At 36.9% G+C, this 23249-nt stretch overlaps 1 protein-coding gene across 4 annotated transcripts in view; it reads right to left on the bottom strand.

Moving 5' to 3' along the window:
- LOC148939969 (spindle assembly abnormal protein 6 homolog) overlaps window positions 1–23249 on the bottom strand; it is a 98437-nt gene that overhangs the window by 55810 nt on the left and 19378 nt on the right. For 2 of the 4 annotated variants that reach the window (XM_089105956.1, XM_089105957.1), the window contains exons 3-6: window positions 20685–20869; window positions 18399–18555; window positions 8920–9117; window positions 5433–5600 (exon numbers count right to left, since the gene is read on the bottom strand). In XM_089105956.1, coding sequence (XP_088962082.1) covers window positions 5433–5600; window positions 8920–9117; window positions 18399–18555; window positions 20685–20869 — 708 coding nt within the window. The remainder of the gene's footprint in view (window positions 1–5432; window positions 5601–8919; window positions 9118–18398; window positions 18556–20684; window positions 20870–23249) is intronic. The other 2 variants (XM_089105958.1, XM_089105959.1) reach the window with 1 other exon arrangement.

Genomic DNA, 23249 nt, shown 5'->3' with positions numbered 1-23249 from the left:
TACTCTTAAAAAGGGCACTATCCCTTTGAATTTCCAATCGAATGAGCCATTTTAAAGTTTCTACGACAACGCCTTCTATAAAAAACCTTATATGCCCCCAGGGCATGACTTAAAACCCTTGCCCTGAGGGTTGTGAGGGATTATCCTCCTCAAAAAAAAACTTCCTATCTGAAAATCAACTACCCTGAACAAAATGGCTATCTCAAAATTTTGATTGGATGTGTTTGGGGGAATGATGGGCGGGGGGGGGCTAGTTTCCCCTCACTCACTTTCGACTATTAAAAACGGTTCTAACCCTTTGAATTTCCAATCGACTGAGCCTGTTTTAAAGTTTCTACGACAACGCCTTCTATAAAAACCTTATATGCCCCCAGGGTATAACTCAAAACCCTTGCCCTGAGGGTTGTGAAGGAGTGTCCTCCTCAAAAACATATTTTCTATCTGGAAATCAACTACCCTGAACAAAATGGCTATCTCAAAATTTTGATTGGATGTGTTTGGGGAACGAATGGTCGTGGGGGGGGGGGGCTAGGTTCCCTCCAACGACTATTAAAAAGGGCACTAGCCACTTCAATTTCAAATCGAATGGGTCCTTTTTGAAGTTTCTACGACAACTCTCTCGATACGAAGTGCCCGGGTATGGAGAAAAAAACAAAAACACATTGTGACCACATTGTTCTTTACTTAGGCAGTGCTAGCGCGCTGCCTATGATTATGGAAATGTTAATGCAGCGTAGACACTCCAAATTGAAACCTTTTTAAAGTTGAACAAACCCGTTTCTCAAATCATTTCAAATCCCTTAAGTTCTTACTTAATAACGCTGTATTTTATTGTATCGGATAAACGGCATTTCTTAACTACTAAGGTCCTTGCATCGGCCAATAAAAAGATCGAAAGGGACTGAATCCACGACAATAGTCCCCTTTGTTTTCTTCATTTTGAGACTTTTTTCTCTCTTTATTTTTGTCATGGCAGGCCAGTTTGGCTTTAGATCTTTCAAGAATTTGCCGAGCAAAAAAAGAAGCAGTTGGACAGAAAAACCGAGCCAATGATCTTACTATTGATTTACTATTAGCGCTGCCTATGTAAAGAACGATTATGGCACAATGTATTATTTATTTATTTTTTGGCTGGTTTTAGACCAGGGCACTTAGTATCAAAGGAGTTGTTGTAGAAACTTCAAAAAGGGTTCATTCAATTGGAAATTGGAAGGGCTAGTGCCCTTTTTAATAGCCAAAAACGATGGGAAGGCAACTAACCTTTGAAGAGGACACTCCCCCCACAGCCCCCCGGCCAAGGGTTGTAAGTTATGCCCTGGGGGCATATAAAGTTTTTTTTATAAAAAGCTTTGTCGCAGAAACTTCAAAAGTCACTAACCCCCTCTCACACCCACCATTTCCCCAAACACATCCAATCAAAATGTTGAGATAGCAATTTTGTTCAACGTAGTTGAAAGTTCTGGAAATTGGTCATTAAAGAGGACACCCCCCAGCCCTCTGGGCAAGGGTTGTAAGTTATACCCTGGGGGCATATAAGGTTTCACAACTAACCCCTCTCTCACGCCTACGATTTCCTCAAACGCACCCAATCAAAACTTTGAGATAGCCATTTTTTCAACGTGGTTGAAAGTTTTGGAAATTAGGTCTTTGAAGATGACAACCCACGCCACAGCCTTCGGGGTAAAGGGCTAGTGCCCTTTTTAATAGTCAAAAGTGATTGAAGGGCAACTTATCCCCCTCTCACGCCGACAATGTCCCCAAAAACATCCAATCAAAGTTTTAATATAGTCAATTTGTTCAACGCAGTTTCAAGTTCTGGAAATTATGTCTTTGAGGATGACACCCCCCCCCCACAACCCTCAGGGCAAGGGTTGTAAGTTATGCCTTGAGGGCATATAATATTTTTATAGAAAGTGTTGTCGTAGAAACTCCAAAAAGAGTCCTTTCAATTTAAAATTGGAAGGATTGTTGTTCTGTGCAATAGTCGACTAGTATTGCGGGGTAGCAGATCATTCTTTCACGCCCACCATCTCCCCGAAAATATCCAATCAACATTTTCTGATGGCCATTTTGTACAGTATAGGCGAATGATCCGGGCTTTATGTCCTCGAGGATAACAAACCCCCTACAACCCCAGGGCAAAGGTTGTAAGTTATGCCCTGGGGGCATATAAGGTTTTTTTCTATAGAAAGCGTTGTCATAAAAACTTCAAAAAGGGTTCATTCAATTGGGAATTTAGAGGGCTAGTGACCTTATTAATAGTAAAAAGCAATCGGAGGGCGAATGCCCCCCCCCCCCACGCCCATCATTTCCCCAAACCCTTCCGATACACATTTTGATATAGCCATTTTGTTGAACGTAGTTGAAGGGTCTGAAAACTATGTCTTTGAATACGACAAACACCTCTCACCCACAGCCGTCAGGGCTAAGGTTGTGAATTATGCCTTGGGGGCATATAAGGTTTTTTATAGAAAGCGTTGTCGTAAAAACGTCATTGGAAATTGAGAGGGCTATTGGCTTTTATAATAGTCAAAAGCAATCAGAGGGAGAATCACAACCCCCCCCCCCCCACGTCCATCTTTTCCCCAAACATTTCCGATCAACATTTTGATATTGCCATTTTGTGCCACGTAGTTGAAAGCCTGGAAATTAAGTTTTCAGGATGACAACCCTCCCCCCATAGCCCTCGGGATAAGGGTCGAAATTATGCCCATGGGGCATATGAGGTTTTTATAGAAAGATTTGTCGTAGAAGCTTAAAAAAGGGGTCATTCGATCGGAAATTGAAAGGATTAGTGGCTTTTTCATTAGTCAAAAGTGATCAGAGGGCAAATGCCCCCCACGCCCATCATTTCCTGGGGGCATATAAGGTTTCTATAGAAAGCATGGTCTTATAAACTTCGGAGGGGGCTCATTGGATAGGTAATCAGATGCTCCAGTGCTCTTTTTAAGAGTCAAAGGGATCGGAGAGCAGCTACCCCCCCCCCCACACACACACACACACGTCATATTGTCCCGAAATGCGTCTAATAGAAATTTTGACATGACCATTCTATTCAAAATAGTCTAAATATCATATAACAAGGCTTTTGGGGTTGAAACAAACCCCAAAGATTAGAGGCAAGGGTTGTAAGTTATAAAGGTATTTATGGAAGGAATGGTTGTTTAACTTTAGAAGAGGCTCAGTCTTTTTCCCTGAAAAAAAACTATGTAAATATAAAACGAACAGAAATTAATTAAAAAAAAATTTCCAAAAAGTTTTACAAAAAAAGTAAAGAACTCTTTTAAACCAAAAAAAAAAAAAAAATAGAACCAAATAATGTACCAAGCATACAACTACCATAAATCAGTATCAATAAATGAACAAAACCAAACACAAACAGAAATTGAAATAAACAACAGACTCAAACTCAAAACGAGCAGAAATTAATATGAGTAGGGTTCTAAACCCCTATGCTTCCTAAAAGCCAGAATATAAGTAGTAGTTTACTGAACAAAATCATTTTTAATGTTTTCATTTTCATTACTTTGAGAAATAAAAAATTAACTAATATTTTAAGGAATAAATATCAGCATATGTACATTAAACTGACAATGCACATTTTTTCAGTAAATTCGTTTGATTTTTTTTTCATTAATGTAAAAAGTGTCCTTTTCGGCCAACCGTCTAGGGCTAAACGGAAAGCAGGTCGTCCGCGGCTGGGATTGGAGGAAGTCAAAAAGGAGGATTCAAGGGAAATGAGAACTTCCTGGGAGGGTGTAAAAAAGGAGGCTTTGAATAGATTGGGATGGGGGAGGAGCGTGCGTAGCTGCGTTGGTCTCAGGCAGCTAGGTACTGCGATGAGTTGTTAGTAGTGGTGGTAGTAGTATGCTTATCATTTACATTTGCACAATCAATTGAAGAAATTGTAGGAACTAGATTATTTTATTTCACATCTGAAGACACTGATTGTGACAAGCATTAAGAGTTGTAACTCATGTTGGTATGCAAAAACAATTAAGATCATTTACTTTTATCTAGTAAAATAACACATACCATAGCCAATTCTTTTTAGGAGGGGATGTATATATGGCCATTAAAAAGTTAAAAGTATATTTCTAAACTTCCAAATAATTTTTGAGAAAGGGTCTAAATTTTAGGGGGAAATTCAGTTTAGTAGTTTAAATGATTCAACAGATAAAGTTAAGTTAGGTCACCAAAAAGTAGTACTGTCAGTCTATTGTCTATTTAGAAAAACCTCCTGGGTCGAGTGTGGCCATAAAAACGTTCTTTTCGTGCTCAATTGAAAGTCAGAGATCTTCAACCCTTTGGGCTATAATAAATTTAACAAAAATCCCCATAATGTCCGTATGTAATTCATTTTTTCTTCAGTAGACATATCAGAGCTTAAATTCCTCAACAAAGAGTGTGGGTAACTTATAAAAGTGAGAACTAGTCCTAGTGTTGCAAAAAGAACTATCAATGCCATCTAGCGTTTGGCGATACTTGACTTTTTTCTAGTGTAACAATCAGAATGGTTAATTTAGTTAGTGTAACTGATAAAATTAGGGCGTCTGATCTCAGTTCCCGACAGAAAATGATCAGAGAGCTTAAAAATAGCAAGTGTCATCAAACACTTGATGACGTTGGTAGTTTTATTTTATTTTTTTTGTCAAGACTAGCGCCATTTCCCACTCCTAGAAGTTCCTATACTCTTTGTTCCTAAACGCAATTTTTACAACGCTTGGATATTTCCTGCATAGCCCTTTACGTTGAATCTATACTATTTTGGCAATAGGGCAGTGGTAGATTATATTCATTAAAAAAAGAGAGATAAGAATAAACTTATCCCCCCTCCCGAAAAAGTAAGAGCTCAGTATAATAATTTTGAGAAAAAGTTGTGGAGGAAGTAAAAGGATGGGATCCGGGCTAAATAGAACAAAAATAACATCTTTTGGTAAAAAGTCAATAGAACAGTGAATTGAACACAATTTTGAAAAATACAATAAAATTAGGAAGCAAATAGACACTTTTCCATCATAGCAGTGGAAGCAAGAAGGCAAAAACTCTTCTTTCAATAAATACCAGGTAATGGACCAACTACCAGCAGCATCTACTTTGAAAAAACATTATTTGGCTGACAATCTACTGAAATTCAAGAAGTATATAATACTGCCAAGTGGAAATACTGGAAATTTAAAAATTAGCAACTTTAACATAAACAATGTCAACATTTGATTTTAGTCTTCCCAATGTGGATATTATCAGTGAACAATTCGGCTACACCCCCTCCCTCCCCCCCCCCCAAAGAAATGCAAAAATTTTAGCGGTGCTAAAGAACACTTAAAGAGAGCTTTGTGTTTTGGAGAGAGGGAGCAGGCACAGATGAAAAGGTGTTATGCCGGCAGCAGGAACTTCACCTTACTCTTTTAATAAGAATTATAAAAACAAACTTGAGCATCTCTGAGGCTAAGCTCAAATCTCTGACTCTGATCCTGAAGAGCTTTATTGTCTCCTTCTACTTCATTGAACCTTGTCTCCATTCTATCCAAATTCCTTTCGTACTCGTTTCTTAATTCTTCAAATTTGGTTGTATATTGCTCTTTTATTCTTGTTTCCATCTGGAAAGAAAATGCCATCCATGATATATCTAAACCACTAAAACACAAATGTTGAGCTTGAAGCATCCCTATTGAAATATTCCGAAGTGTTCTGTTTATTTAATTACAAAAGGCACAAGATATAGCTATTCCTGTAACATGAGCCTTTGAAAATCGCTCTATGAATTTTCAGTACTCTGCTAGCAGAGAAGGAAAAAAATAGAGGACGCACAAGTGACTGCAAGTCAGGAGATTGAAAGTTTCATGTCTTGGGTTTTCAGCCATGACGTTTCCAACGGGGTACTTTTTGTCTCAATCCGATTTGGTTTCAGAATAACTATTTTAGTTATTCTATTCAGAATAACTATTTTAGTTATTCTATTAACTATTCAGAATAACTAATTTTCAGTACTCTGCTAGCAGAGAAGGAAAAAAATAGAGGACGCACAAGTGACTGCAAGTCAGGAGATTGAAAGTTTCATGTCTTGGGTTTTCAGCCATGACGTTTCCAACGGGGTACTTTTTGTCTCAATCCGATTTGGTTTCAGAATAACTATTTTCCGGTTACTATTGGTCGAGATTCATCTCTTACTAGATTGCAGGCACCAATTCAACCACGATTAGCCGACATTTGACGTGTCAAGTTAATTGTGAAATTCAGGCTTGTCACCAATCAAATGCTTCAGGGAATCGATGATGTATACTTTTTTTTTTTTAATAAACCCAGTGTTACTCGAAAAAATAGAACATGACCGATAAGAATTAATGAAAAGTAAAAAATGACAAAAATTAAGATTTAAAAACAAGCTGAACCAACCATTTCTTGCTGAACCAGTAGCAAAATTATGGAAAATACAACAGGGAATCATGAAAAGCAGGCCGTCCAGAACACATTGTATTAAATACCTAACCACTTCCATATATTAAATATTTAATTAAGATATACGTGCATAGTTACCGTTCATCTTACTCAGGCTAAGCTGATCATCTCCGAGTAGATACACAACACGGTTTTGATTACAGATCAAGAACAAAGTATGGCCGCTATAGCACGTAAGTACCAAAAATTGTTATGTAGCCCACATGAAATCTCCAGATGCAGATCCCTCTTACCTCTCCGCACCCAATAAAAATGCTGGGGCTACGCCGCTGGAGCAACACAAAGGCGTAATATCTTTAAAGTCTAATTCTGCAAGAGATTAAAGTATTTTTGTATTTATAACTATAATTGCTAGTATTTTAGCTAAATTTACCATCTATTCTAAAGGTGAAGCGAAACTGGGTTATAAGGAGCAAGAGGTCAACAGTAAAAGATGATTAGGAACTATAATCATTTGAGGCGGATCTGGAACTACATTACAATTCACTATATGCGTCCAGGTTGTAAAGAAAGCAGACCTGCCATATCTTAGGAATAGTTGAGTGTATTTAGTTGAAGCTTTTCGGGTACGTTAAGGGTGATATTGAACAAAACAAAAAAGAAATTATTTTTGTCTAGATTGTCAAGAGGGCATATCTGGAATACCTCAGAGACGGTCAAGGTTATTAAGTTGAAACTTTCAGGGAATGCAGAGAGGATGTTAACCCATGTCAAAAGATACTATGTGGATTCAGGTTGTCAAAATAGTGTACCAGCAATATCTCAGGAATAGCTAAGAGTATGATGTTGAAACTTTCAAGGAATGTTGAAGGGGATGTTGAATAAAATCATAAGATACTACGTGTATCCAGGTTGTAAAAAGGATGTATCTACACAATATGAGGTATTGTTGTTTGCCGTAAATTTCACCCTCATTAGATATCTCTATTTAGATTCATCTATCTTAAAGACATAAATAGATAAAGCTCCTCAAGAGCCCTTGCTGGCATATAAGCAACTGCCTGGTCTTTTTAAAGAGGGACAAGTAGCAACCTATCTCTAGACCTAGCCACACAGGGATAGATCCCGTATTGCCAAGGATAGCATCAAACCACTGTGCTCCTGCAGGGTTGATCTATCTTAGTAATCTTTTGAATAAATTCCCGTTCATAATTTATAACAACTTAATTTTAATTCATTTATTTAATAGAGTTACGATGTAGCGTACAATATAAAGCGAAACTGATCTTCAGATTCTCCATTTGACATGATATTTTTGTACTTAAACATAAAACAACAATTCTAGCGCTTTTCGGTAGCTGAAATTTAGCGTTATCTATCTACCGAATGAAATCTTCAAAATTCGCTTTGCATTTCTTAAGATTCAAATATATGGTGAAAATTTACCAGATATATGCAGAAACAGGAAAGTGTGTCTATTTTGTAGAGCAAATTTAGGTCATTCTAAAAAAAAAACTCCAAATAATATCAAATAGTTGGATCAGTGAATGCGGATACATTGCGGATATATGTGAAACTAACTAACACAATTACTTAAACATCTTGTCCTACTGGTCCAAGTTACAGCTGTGTGCTCGTAGCAGTAACTTGGCTTTAGAAAAATCATAAACATTAATGGGCATCACAAAAGAACCGACTTAAAAGGATGTTAGCTACATGTAATCAAGTAGCTTCAGGAACAGCTTTTCACTGTAATTAGAAAGCAACCTTTTAGAGCTGTCATCTCTGAAAAAGCGTGCGGTACTTCAGACGTTAGCTACATGTAATCAAGTAGCTTAAGGAACAGCTTTTCACTGTAATTAGAAAGCAGCCTTTTAGAGCTGTCATCTCTGAAAAAGCGTGCGGTACTTCAGACGTTAGGTACATGTAATCAAGTAGCTTCAGGAACAGCTTTTCACTGTAATTAGAAAGCAGCCTTTTAGAGCTGTCATCTCTGAAAAAGCGTGCGGTACTTCAGACGTAGGCTACATGTAATCAAGTAGCTTCAGGAACAGCTTTTCACTGTAATTAGAAAGCAGCCTTTTACAGCTGTCATCTCTGAAAAAGCGTGCGGTACTACAGACATGCATGTAAAGAGAAGGGAAGCACACGTCCCCTACATACTAAGATTTTTAGAATCTCCCCGTAATTTACTAAACGGTTCGTTTAATTCACTTTTTATTTGTATTTTCAAGTTTAATACTTTCCCAGAAATAAATTTGACGCATCAGACTATAGCATTCGTTTTATCTTTCTTCACCTACAAATTCTTCTGCATTGCTTTTGATATTTTTGCATTAGCAAATTATAGATGGTGAATTCCCAACATAGGATGTCAAATTGCTACTAACCTTTAACAGTATTTAAATGGAATATTAAATTATAACCTAATATGAAATCTTTTTAATTTAACATTTTGAAACAAAATGTCAATATCTACATCAATTCAAGACCCACAATATTTAGTAAAAATGGTCTTACTTCGGATGCTTTTTCTTTTTCTCTTTCCAGCTCCATCAAAGCTCTGTCTGATAGTGATGTCAGCTTTTCTTCTTTTTCAATACGAAGTCGTTCACATTCCAATGTTTTCTCAGATAGTCTCTTCTCAAGATCTTGAATTCTTTTTTCAGATGAAGAGGAGCTCTCTTCAAGCATATACACTAAGTTGGCATTCCTCTCCTAAGAAAAAAGTTATCTATTTAGCCATGAAATCATGCCTTTACACATAAGAAGATTCCCTCCCTATAAGATCGGTTTTGGGGTTTTTATAAACCCAAAAAAAAAAAGTAATAAACCGTCCACAACTTGCGCGCGCGAACAAATCACGTTTCACAAAACGGGAAAAAAAACGACTATACCTGGGTTGGGTCTTTTCCAGAGCTAACGAGAAACTAGTAGCTGGGTATTGGGTAGCACAATCTACAATACTTGTTTCACAGATCACACACCTGCAATTTTTTCTCAAACATAAAAAATTTTAAGCATAAAGGATGCAGAAGAAAAGGCAAAAAATTAACAACAGATGTCTTTAAATTAAAACAGTAATAGTGCAAACAGTAAAGAAGGATATTAAATTGAGTAGAGAGCAATGGAAAAAAGTAGATCTCTAGTTTACTCTACAAGAAAAGTAATGTACGGATTTTTTTTTTTACATTAAACACCAGAATTTCATCAATTAATTCGTTGGTGATAGACTTTTGGCGAGAAGTGGATATTTTTCTTGAAGTTTTTGGTGAATTTGAGATTGGATAATTACTGATTGGATAGTTCACTAACGCTGGTCGGAGAAAAGTCAAATTAGAATTTCTCAAACAATGCATTTCCTGAAAGCGAGCCCGAGTGATAGTCGGTTCTACTACCATACAGGGGCCCCTGCGGGTAAGTATTACTCTATGTTTTTTTGAAAATGTTTGAAGGCTTAGTTGTATAATAGTTGACAATTATGGCACTGACACAACAATATTTTGATGACCAAACGGATGAAGTCCTTCAGAAAATCGCAAGGCTTCAGCAGTAAAATAAACTTCTATGGTCAGAAAACAGGTTGCTCAGATCCAATCTTTTAAGAGTTAAATTGACCGCTCTTCGGTCAGAAATATACTCGAGAAGAAACAATCTTGTTATCCACGGTCTAGAATCTTCAGATGGCGAAGATCTCCGTCAGAAAGTAGTTGGTTTCTTCAAATCAAAACTCGGAATAGCTACCGCGAATGAGATGAGGATGAATGTGGTATACAGAATTTCGAGGAAACCGTCAAATGCCGAGTCGTCTGGCTCTAGCGGTCCAACATTGAGAAACAGCGCGCAACGAAAAAAGTCCGCTGATCCGATTTTCGCTAGCCTTGAAAATTTTGATCGGTCAGAAATAATGAAAGAGTGTGGTAAACTGAAAAAAAACCGGTTTTAGCGTATCTGTTATTTTTTTTTTATTTTTTTTTTTTATTTACAAACGGGTTACAATAAATAAATAAACAAGCATCTCATTTAAAAAAACACAATCCAATGCATTACTGCATGCCGGACAAAACCCGAAAAAAAAGAAAAACACTTTAAAAAATATATATAATATTTTCTATTATTATCATTTATTTCCTCGGACCCTAATATAACCCAAAAAGGGTCCAACCCAAAAAACAAATAAATATCTTCTCTCGCCTCCCTCTCCCCCCCCCTCCAACAAAAAAGTGGGAACTTGAGAATCATCCACGCAAACAACGCAACACAACTCACAACATTCACAAAAAGAGAGGAGAAAAAAAAATAAATAAAAAAGGGAAATAAATCACTCATCCATTCAAAACCCAAACAAACCTCTCACCAACAACATTCAACCAATCATTCTCTACACACAACCACTAAAATCTTCCATATTGATAGAAACAGCTTACTCTGAGGGAATTTCGAAAATCATCCAGATCTGTCTTATTTTTTACCTCCTCGGGAAGTTTGTTCCAGACAGCCGGGCCATAAAAACGGATAGAAAACGTAGACCTTGTTGTTACAGGGAACAGGGTTCGTATTGAATGGGCATTTCTTGTCTCATACCTATGTTTAGCTTCGGTAAATGCAATCGAGAAACATGCAGGTAGCAGGTTATTAAAACTTTTAAACATGAATAATGCCGTGTAAAACTTAACTAGGCCAAAAAGTGGCATAATCTTAATACCGTCGTATTGCCTTCGAACCCAGTCACAACCTTGCATTCCAGATAAAACACGAACAGCATTATTTTGTAGAACCCTCAGTGGCAGTAGATAAGTAATAAATGTCGCTGACCAAACACTTACACAATATAACAAATACGGATGAACCAGCGAAAAACCACTTGTTGACTTGCCAGCTGATCTCAGGAAACGACGCAAAGAACTTTTATCACTTGGTTATATGCTACGAAATTCAAAAGTAGCGAGTGAGAAAATAGCGGAAACGCGTCTGATCCAAAAAGGGATCAAACTTTGGTTGGAAACCAAGAAATCAAAGACGGCTCAGTGGATGAAGTGTCCAGACGAATGCATGCATTTGGGAACAGAAAATGCATTTGGGAACAAAGAAATAACCCGGAATATAGAAGGAATCTATGAATCACTTTTCCTGGAAATATGTTTACCTTCACAGAAAAAATTTACAGTTGGAGAAGTATACCGCCCACCGGCAGGATCTGTTTCTTCATTCTTGGAAAACTTAAGCCAAATATCGGATCATCTAGAGAAACAAGAGAATGAAGCTATCTTAATGGGGGACTTCAACATCAATCTTACTATTCCTCTATCTTCCGGTGCGACATATCTGCTTAGTATAATGTCTGCTTCGAATATGTACCCCTCGACGACGATTCCAATCCGAGTAACTGCCACTTCCCACTCACTGATTGACAACATTTTTTTGACTCTGCCTCCAACATCAGCCTCAGTTCTTCTATCCGACACTTCAGATCACTTCCCTCTGCTTACAAATTTCAAAATACAGCATAAATATCTAAAGCCTAATGCTTTAATTAAGCAGGGATTCGCTACCTGGAAACTGAATGACGAGAACTTGAAGACTCTTAATCAAAATCTGGAGAGCACATCCTGGGAAAGTGTTATGAATACAGATGATGTTAATTCAGGATTTGAGGAATTTCATAACATTTTCATGAGAATATATACGCATTGCCGTTGTGAAAAGCGTTCAAGGAAGACGGGATGGAAAAATCAACCCATAAGCCCTTGGATTAGTCATGAACTGCTCCAGTGTATTAACACGAAAAATAAACTGTGGATGGATTACACAAATGACCCATGCATTGCAACGCTGGGGAAATATGAAAAATATAAAAAATGTCTTCGACCAGTTTTACGTAAAGCTAAACGAGATTATTTTAGTGGGAAAATAGCTGAAAGTGGCAAAATTCTCGGAAAATATGAAAGGTTGTTAACTCTATACTGCGTCCCTGCAGCCCCCCACCTGAGCTTCCATCTAAATTATCTGTTAATGGGGAGACAGTAAGAGGACCAGATAACGTTGCAAATGCATTGGGAACATTTTTTAAAGAAGTGGGCAGAAAAACAGCAGATTCTGTTGGGAATTCCGCGAAGAGTTTTAAAGATTACCTTGGCCCGGCATGCACTAAGTCCATGGCAATAGCACCTGTCTCTCCATCTGAAATTCTGCTAATCGTACTAAATCTAAGAGGCAATTCGGCTTCTGGGTATCGACCGACTACATACCAAAGTGTTAAAAGCAGTTGCCCCTTCAATCATAGAGCCCCTTACTTACCTCATAAATTTGTCTCTGCACAAGGGCACTTTCCCAGAACTGCTAAAAAAAGCTAGAATAATTCCACTGCACAAAGGGGGTTCTCGAGCTGACCCGGCTAATTACAGACCTATTTCTATTCTCTCAGTTTTTTCAAAAGTTTTTGAAAAACCTATGCAACAGCAGCTACTCCAGTTTCTGGAGAAGAAAGGGTTTCTTAATAATCGCCAGTTTGGGTTCAGACCAGGGCACTCCACACAGGATGCACTAACGGCGTTAAGTTTATGGATAAAAAAAGCTTTGGATTCTGGTCTACTACCTGCAACGGTTCTGCTTAATATCAGGAGAGCATTTGATAGCATGTACCATTCAATTCTCCTCGGGAAACTGGAACATATAGGAATAAGAGGTGAAGCTCTGGATTGGTTCAGATCATATTTGAGGGACCGCAGGATTTATTTGGGAGAAGATCCTGGAAAAGATGTGCTCGTTAACTGCGGTGTCCCCCAGGGCTCAATATTAGGACCATTACTTTTCCTGATCCATGTTAACGATCTGAGTCGAGTGCTGAACCCGGCACGGACAAATCTTCGCTGCTGTAACTTGTGCCAGGATGAAAACTCCCTCCGGTCCGCAGGTGAAGATGATGAGCTCGTGGCCTTTGCCGATGACACCACGTTTGGTTGCTGTGAAACGGGTAAGACAACGCTCATGTCTAAACTGAGGGAGGTTCTGGAGGGGACGTATCTCTGGATGGATGCTAACCGACTTGTTATTATTGTTGAGAAATCTTGCGTTCTATTTTTTCCCCGGGTTGGAAGTGTCCATCCGGAGATATGTGGTATCCAGACATCCAGAGGTGTGATTAGTCGGCCAGAAAAGCATTTTACAAAATACCTAGGAATCCTCCTCGATGAGAACCTATCATTCGTACATAATGCTCTAGCAGTAAAGTCCAAGTTATCCCGGAATTTTGGAGTGATAAAAAAACTGAATAGCTGCTCGCCACAGAAAGCGCTGGTCTTCCTTCTGAACGCTCTTATAAAACCCCATTTATTGCATTGTGCAATGATCTGGCAATCAAATTTTAAATCCCACCTGCAAAAACTGAATTCGATTCATCAACCATGCCTGATATTAATTGGAAAAAATTAAGAGTACTTGTCATCAGGGTCCCTGCATCAATTATCATTCTTGACGTTCGTGTTCAAGTTTTTAGCTAGAGAGCTGCCATCTGTGTTTAAAAGATTATTTTGACCTATTTCAGACCAGCATAATTTGCATACTTGATCATAATTAAACCTGCAAATATCCCTCACCCCGACCATGCAATCAGATTTCACTCCTAACTTAGCTTGTGCAGAGATATGGAACCTGATCCCAGAAGAGCTGAGAGGTAGGAGCTCCCTCGCATCATTTAAAAAAGAGTAAAAAATCATTTAATAGCATTACAAATGAATAGTTAATAATAATAATAAAAAAAATTTAATATGACGGGGTGGTTTCCCCTGAGGGTAAGGAACGGGAAGGTAATAGTTTTAGCTATTTGGTAAATTAGGGGTATGGTTGTGTCTGAGATTAGGAGCGGTGACCATTCTGCGTATTATGTTAAATTGTAATGATTTTGGTTCTCGGCGTCCAGGAATGGACGCCGAGAACGAGCATTTTGATTATATGTGATTTATTATTTTCATTTGTTAATAAACCGATTGAACTTGAACTTGAAAAAAGGTTCTTAGAAATTAAATTTAACTTTCTGAAACTGGAGTTTTCTAATAAATTAACAATATCTTTTTTAAATTTAAAACAGATAATAGTTTAAACAGGCAGACCGTCATGACGCAATAACTAGGCACGGGTCGATGATACTAACGTCTAGCCAAATAATAAAAAAAAACATTATTCTTTGACCATTGTTGGCATTGTAAATGCAATTTTTGAGAACCTTCGGAAAAATAATTTTGCGAAAAGAACTACAGATTTTGAACTCAATTTTAGGTTAGATGTTAATCGAATTCTTCTTGTTTGAGAGGTAATACAAAATAATTATTCACAAAGGGTTGTAAAATAATTCTAAGTTACTGTAGTAACCTAAGGATAACAAAACCACTTTTATTTGTGCAAGTTGTGTTGCGGAGGCAGCACTTTGCGTTTACCATTTTTTTTTTAATGTCACCAATTTCAAGTTCTTTAATATTCAATAAAAATATTTTCACACAAAAGTATCAAATTAATGTCCCACAGTGAGGCGAACTCGTGCGTGGGTTACACACTCAACAATAAATAAATAACACTATCTCCAAAAACCAGTATAAAAAGATTGTCCTTAACCTCTCCACGTGGTAATAAAAATAAAATACTTCAGGCACCAACTTAATTTATTGCTAGAGTTATAAAAACTCTGCAGCTTTTATATATGTGTTGACCTCAGATGGGATTAATGAATATAACTCTTACTGGGGACCAAGAAGGATGATTTTCACTTCCCTTGGAGCCAGACTCTACGGCGTGTTCATATCCTATGCCATTGAAAATTAATTGAGGTTATTCACCATGGTTTCGCTACTTTGAGCCATGTTTCCACTTTTGAAGTGGGATCATGCAAGCAAACAGGCACCCGTTTCAAACAGGAGTTGGACTAAAAATTTAGGAGTGCTTAAGATGCGCAGCGGGGTTCCCTGGCCCTATTGTCAAACTAGTTAGTTAGAATAATAAATAGAAAAACTTAGAAAAAGAAAATATTATATATATATATATATATATATATATATATATATATATATATATATATATATATATATATATATATATATATATATATATATATATTATATATATATATATATATATATATATATATATATATATATATATATATATATATATATATATATATATATATATATATATATATATATATATATATATATATATATATATATATAATATATAGAAAAAGAGATCGAGAAAGGAGCATTTTCGCAATAATCTGAAAATCATTTTGTTTATTATTTAATTCTCTGCGTTCAGGACCAAGGCGGACGAATAGCATCGCATATACTTTCTAAACTTTACCCCAGAAAAGCAACTTCTCAAAAGTTAATTGTGTTCATTTAATTACTATATGCTGGGGTTTACTCTTTACTAGACTTTAGCTGTCTCTACAATCTTGATACTGACGAAACTTAAGTCATCTCCACTTATAATGATCTACACCGATTATTTATGTAAAAAAAAACTAAAAATATTATTGAATTTTACATAATCAGTTCTACATGTAAACATACCAGCGTTCAGCTCTATATGTTAAGTAGCAGCATTCAGTTTTATATGTGTATGTACCAGAGTTCAGTTTCTTTATATAAATACAAACAGAAAAAGCCTCCGACTTTTTCAAAATACACCATTAGAACCGCCTTGTCCAAAACCCCCTTTAGAGGAAAATTAAGTCCCTTTCCCCAAGCAAGTCGGGCACTGGAACATCATAGAGAGATGTATAATGGTTCATATTAAAGGAAATTACCCCATCTAGCGGATTTTGTTATTTAAAAAAATATATTTAAATGTTACATTAAAGAACGAACTACAGCCCATAGTAAGAAATTATATAAAGGACCGGTGTGGTCCATTACAAATGGGAATTATCTAAACCTCGGTATCATGGCTGTAGGGATAGCTGAAACCTTGAAAAGAACAAACCATGGCATATATTAGACTTAGTTAGCTGCCTGATTCTCTGAGGTACGTCTTTTAGTATTCCAAATAAAAAAAATCGTAGGCTTTTCCTTGTTTGTAATTTTCTTCGAAAAAATGTTTTTCGTCAAGCATTTCTGGGTTGCTGCGGTAGCGGCAACCTAATAAGAGACGATCCTGTCGCGCATTAACTGCATAAAGGATCGGCATAGTTCATTTAAAGACCAATTTCGATAATAGTTACCATTTCTAAGTCACGTACAAATGTTAGTTTTTATTCACAAGCCAGTTTTCATTAAGATGAGTTTTTTAATTTTGGTTACTCTGGACCGTGGGTCGTTCATTACTAGATCCCCATTTAGAATTAATTATACCGTTCCTTTGTATTAAAATATAGCATTTACATTTTACGTCATATATGGTTCTGACCTACGATTACGACGAAATTCATTATTTTGTATATGAAAATGCAGATTTTTGTAAAAATTTCGATTTTATTTAAATATTGTTTTTTTGTTAATTACATAAGGTACTAGATGTGGAAATTTCCTTTGAAATAAACCAATATACAACTCTCTACGATGTTCTTGTGCCCGGTTATTTCGGGAGTAGGAAAAAGAAAGCAAAACCCTTCCCGTCGATGCAAAATATCGTGGTTTCAGCCACTTTCCTTGTTTTTTAAGTCAGAAGATTTTCTTTGTCGTTCAAGCTAAGGGAATATAAGTTTCCTTTGTAAGGCTTTCGGACAAGGCGGTTCCAACGGTATACTTTGTAGTTCGTCCCGCACCATTTTTAGAAGTTATTGGCTGCTTTATTTCTTAGCACAGGACGTGATTGTCTCTTACTAGGTTGCCAGCTACCACTGCAACCCTTATTACAAGGTATAAGTTTGATGAATTTTAACATTTCAGTTACAGTGGACTATAGTTCATTCTTTACTATAAATAAACCCAGAGAAGCAAGCTCCTTACTTTCAGTTAAAAAAAACTTGTTTTTTTTTTTATTTAATTTTTTATCATTTTTTAAATAATGCCAGGAAATATGGCTACACCTCCACGGAAAAATCCCTCTTCCCCACGGATGTATTCTCTAGACAATTCATTCCTGGAAAAATTTAGCCCGGACAATTACCTTTAACGTCTCCAAAATTGATTCGGCACAGAGAAAGCATTCAGCCCCTGGAAACTTCCCTCCCCATGGAAAATTAACCCCTTGGAAAATCCCACAAGGAGAAAATTTGACCCCCGCCCACCCGAACAATGTATGCATACTTCCCAATAACAAATACCATACGTAAACAAAGAGCAAATTTTGTAACTTAAATACCATTCCCCAGGGGCTGTGGGGGTAATGATATTTCCAAAGTCATAGTTATTCGGTCTTTCAACTATGCTGAACAAAATGGCTACCTCAAAATTTTGATCAGACGATTTTGAGAAAAAGGGTGCGTGGGGCCTAGCTCCAATCTTTTTGGTCACTTAAAAAGGGCACTAGAACACTTAATCTCCGTTCGAATGAGCCCTGTGTCAATATTCTAAGACCACTGGGTCTGTACGATCCCCCTTGGGGGAAAAAATAAACAAATAAACACGCATCTGTGATCTCTTTCTTCTGGCAAAAAATACAAATTCCACAGTTTGCACATAGGAGCTTGAAACCCCTACAGTATAGTTTTCTGATACGCTGTATTTAATGGTGTGATTTTCATTAGCATTATATAACTTTTAGAAGGCGTTTCCCTTTTTCTCGGAAATCAAGCACTTTTTTTCAGGCTGTTAGCCTTTGATGGGTAAGACTAAACCAAATGAAACTCTTATATTTGAAATCAGCATAATAAGCCAGTTCTTTTGATATATCTATTGGTATCAAAATCCGTTTTTTAGAGTTTCAGTAACTATTGAGCCGGTCGCTCCTTACTTACAGTTCATTGCCACAGACCGTTGTATATAAAGTCATAATATACTGACGTCATCATAGCCAGAATTAAGCAGAATTAAAACAAGATAAATTACCAAGAAACAAAACTAAACCTTTAATGCTTTTATTGCATTTGCCAACTCCGATTTGAGCTTTTGTTCACTCGGCGGTACAAACTTGAGACTGAGATGGACTAAACGACGAAATCCGTTCAGCTCAACAATTTCAACTTGAGCCATGCTTACATCTTTGGTCATGATTAAAGAAAACCTGAAAAGTATAAACGGAGCTAAAACTTTCGGAATATAAATAAGCTTCAAGCTTCGGGTGGCCGATCACTGGACTGAATGTTCGCAGGTAAAGTTAAAAACAAGAAAACCTTTAAACACCTATAAAAAAGAAAAAGAAGATAATTTACTATGCATCTGTTTGCATTTGAAAGAAAAAACGTCGATCTTTGACACCGTGTCTAGTAGATTATTATCGTTCTATATTTTCACTCTCTATGTTGAAGCAGCGCTCACTTAATCTGAATGCTTTGATGTTTGACTTAAGACACAAACATGGCAAAACACCAGTGCCCTAACATCTAACGTTTACCGGTCTAAGATTATAATTCAGCCATTCTGAAAGTATCTATTGCCATGATTTTCATCACATATACTTAGAAGTAGTGTTCTCATAGATAACCTTCCATGCTTAAATGGAGGAAATGTTCGGCTCGAAAACTTAGCAAACCTCCGTTTGAACTATGTATAAGCAATTCTTCTAAAACTTGAGCATTATTTAGTTTTTTTCAGATAAACAAGGGTTTAATGGGCTGTTCTATAGCTTTAGCATGGTTTCAAACATGGGGCAGGGTTTACCAGACAAGAGAAGCGCCAAGGAATTTTCCAAGTCAAAGTGCTTTCCGAGGACTGAAGAGTTGTGTAATGTGTAAGAAGTAATAGGCTAATGTATTTATGCAAGTGAGAACAAGAATACGGACCATACATTAAAATATTCAGTAGTCTCGTAATTTTTTTATCCTGGGAAATGGAAAGTCATGATTAATAACAGTGGCGTCAATTTACGAGAATTTAGGGGGGGGGACATTAATTTTTCAAACATAGAGGAGGTGCAAATTTGTTGTTAAAAAAACAAAACAGGAAGACACCCCCCCCCCTAATAAAATTGAAGCCACTGACTAATAGTGAGAAGTAATCAACGCATCCTATTTTCTGGGCAAAACGAGATAACGAGATCAATAAATATATTACTCTCAAAGAACCTATGTTGTGATGCTCTTTTTTTAGTATAATTTCATACTGGCGTTGGGCCAAGAAAAACATACTTAAAATTCTTAAAAATGGGTTTTCTAATGTTCAAACCGTCATTATTAAATCAGAATCAGAAAAAAAACAGCTTACTAAGTCATATTACAATGGTAAGACATTTTTTTTATAAAGGAGTAATAAAGAAGTAGCCTGGGCCAAGCAATAATAATAAAAAATAATCTTATTACCCCACTCTGGAGAAGAAGCAACTTAAATTCCATATCACTCCTCAAACCTGATATTCTCTTAGAAAATAGAAACACAAATATGTTAATTTTAATTTTTAATTGGTACACTGAGCCCAATGACGAAGACCCAAAAGAGTCTATTTTTAGACTTCCAGTCTCCTCCTCTGACAATTTTTTTCTTTTCACAGAAATAAAAAATTTATCAACTTGTATTTTTCAAATAACTTCTGTAGACATATATTTCAGAAACCAGGCTCCTTATAAAATGATGAGAAACTTTAGAAGAGAGGCAAATTTGATTTGAAAATTGTAAACATCGCAATGAGTATATTGATACCGGCTAAATGTCATGATAGCACACTTACGTGCATGCAGCTGTAGACAGGGGACTTCCCAGAGTTAATCAGCTCACATTCCTTACAAAATGCCTGTCAAATCCATGGGGAAATTTATTACCTCTCATCCCAGGGATAAGGAATCTGAGCACCTACAGCAAGAATATCTTTAATAGCTAATGTGGCAAGTGTGCATAAATGCATAAAAGACAAGTCATTTATTTGCAGATCTTGTCAAGGAATGTTATACAACGTAAGTTTTACAATAGAGTTGTTTACAGTCAAAATTGAAAAAATATGCACTTTAAAACCATGTTTTTCAATTTTTCCAAGGGAAGTGCCCTTAGAACATATCATGGAAAGGGACCCCCCCCCCTTGTGTGGATGTCTGAAGTAGAATCTAGTTATATTTAAGAATACTTTATTATTTACTAGAATAGTCATGCTGTTTCCAAAAGCGGAAAGAAACAAGGAGTGTATGTTAAGCCAATCTGAGACAACAAATGTATCTGAGAAGTTCAACCCCCCCCCCCAGCTACAAAAATATTGCGAGCTCTTACCTTGGATTTTGTTCATTCTCTTCAACCATGCATTTTTCCAGCAATTGAATAGTTTGTTTTGGGAAAGATAAGAAATCAACTAAGAGACCCTGGCTGTTCTTTAAAATACTGAAATCATCTTCACAAATTTTCAAGGAATAGAAAAAAAATGGGTTTGATTCGTCCACTATTTCAAAAATAACTGCCTAGAAAAAAAAATGCATACACAAGCTTTATATCAACTGCTTAAATTAGTTGCACTGAAAAACAAATCTAAATTCATGTTATGTCCAAAAGCATAGTCATTCGGCCTTTCAACTATGCTGAACAAAATGGCTATCTCAAAATTTTGATCAGACTATTTTTAAGAAAAAAAGGGGCGTGGGATGGGGCCTAGTTGCCTTCCAATCTTTTTGGTCACTTAAAAAGGGCACTATAACTTTTATTTTCCGTACGAATGAGCCCTCTCGTGATATTCTAGGACCACTGGGGCGATACAAACACCCCTGGAAAAAAAAAACAAAAAAAAACAAACAAACATGCATCCGTGATCTTTCTTCTAGCATAAAATACAAAATTCCACATTTTCGCAGATAGGAGCTTGAAACCTCTATAGTAGGGTTCTCTGATAGGCTGAACCTGATGGCGTGATTTTCACTACGACTCTATGACTTTTAGGGGGGGGAGTATTTCTACTTTTTTACGAAAATAAGGCAAATTTTCTCAGGCTCGTAGCCTTTAATAAGTAAGACTAAATTTAATGAAACTTGGATATTCGGAATCAGCATAATACGCCGAATCTTTTGATATATCTATTGGCAACAAAATTCCGTTTTTTAGAGTTTCGGTTACTATTGAGCCGAGTCACTCCATACTTACAGTTCGTTACCACGAACTGTTTGATTCGTAAGAGCATGAAATAATTTGATTCGAAACAAATGAGGTTCCAGTAATTTTGCACGAAATTTTCTACAGTTGAAATTGTCCCTATTTGGGTGTTAGCCGTGCCCTTTTAATGGCGTATGTAAATTAGACGTTGTGAACTGGCGTAGGCAAAAAATAAGTTCATATGATATAAATATAAGTTTCCAACGGTTGTACGACATATTGCTTTCAATAATGGTTAAGACATGTAAAATGGTTCTTACACGATCAAGCAAAAAGGAACTATGCCTATCGCCCAGTTCTCGCTATGGTGCATTGACAAAAGAACTCAACTTTAAAAGAATTCTTAAAATAATGATAAGGATCCAATGTCCAAGAATTTACTAGAATAGGAGCATACAGGAGCACCCTTAATAAGCTATAGATAAACGCAAAAAAAAATAAAATGAAGCTACATTCAAAGAAACTTGTAGCAGCCCTTCAAAAACGTGGAAAGCAACTGAAAGCATGGTTTCAACAGTAGATTATGTTTTCCCGATGAATTATTAACTCAATTGATAATCCAAATGATATTTCAATGTACATGAAAACTGTCACTCACGAAGAAGTATGGTATATTGTCTTTAAGATGAAAATACGTCGGAGGGTAGAGATACATTTAATCTCCTTGTATTAAAATCCTTGTATAAAGAACGATGGGCGAGTTATTTTGACTACTTAATCTCCCAACGCCAGCGGTCCCGCTGGAAATACCAGACCAACCTCTCTTCAGTCTTCACATCAGTCATGAAAAGCCGACGAGATACTCTCAGCAACTAAAAAACTTAACAATGGGAAGGCCCCTGGTAGAGACTACATTTCAACTGAAATGATCCAGTTCAGCCTGCGTCGAACCCTGGCCATCTGGCTATGGTTCTTCTCGCTCCTTTGACAGACCAAAAAGTTCCCCAAAGACTGGAGAACAGGAACTTAGCCAAACCCTTCAAGAAAGGAGACGTGAAAGAATGCGACAACTATAGAGGAGTCAATCTTCTCTCGATCCCTGCGAAGCTCTTCACGACGATAATATCAGGAAGACTCCAAATAGCCCTTGATCCTCACTTACGTGAAGAACAGGATGGATTTCGACCAAAAACGATCTTGTGCCGATCTTATTTTTACTCTACGCACCATACTGGAGGAATCTAACGAATAGAGACAGCGCTTGTATATACTCTTCGTGGAGTTCAAAAAGGCGTTCGATTCAGTAGATCGTCAAACCCTGTGGAGAGTATTGCGGTTTTACGGATTCCCGAGAAGCTAATCCGTCCAATAGTTGTCATGTACAGAATGCTGTATTAAAACATCAGACGGCAACACATGCTACTTCAAGATTATGACTGGCGTCAAGCAAGGCTGTGTCCTGTCACCTCTCCTCTTCCTCCTAGTTGTAGACTACATGTTTAGACAGATAAATGGACATGGAATCCAAATTGCAGGAAAAATTCTTCAGGAGATCGACTTCGCTGACTATGTTGGACTCATAGAAACCAACAATCAGAAGCTTCAGGAATTCCTGAACAAACTCACAGAGAAAGCTGAACAATTCGGACTACACACCAACGCCCCAAAGACAAAAGCTATGTCTATAAATAGTTCATCCATGGGAATCCAACTAGGAAGTGAGGACATCGAACAGGTGACAGACTTCAAGTACTTAGG

This window comes from Artemia sp. Qi Xiang Cuo, chromosome 20 (genome assembly GCF_049724085.1).
Source record: "Artemia sp. Qi Xiang Cuo chromosome 20, ASM4972408v1, whole genome shotgun sequence".
NCBI lineage: Eukaryota > Metazoa > Arthropoda > Branchiopoda > Anostraca > Artemiidae > Artemia > Artemia sp. Qi Xiang Cuo.
Note: the sequence above shows the minus strand (reverse complement) of the source record. Positions and strands in the feature narration are given on the sequence as shown.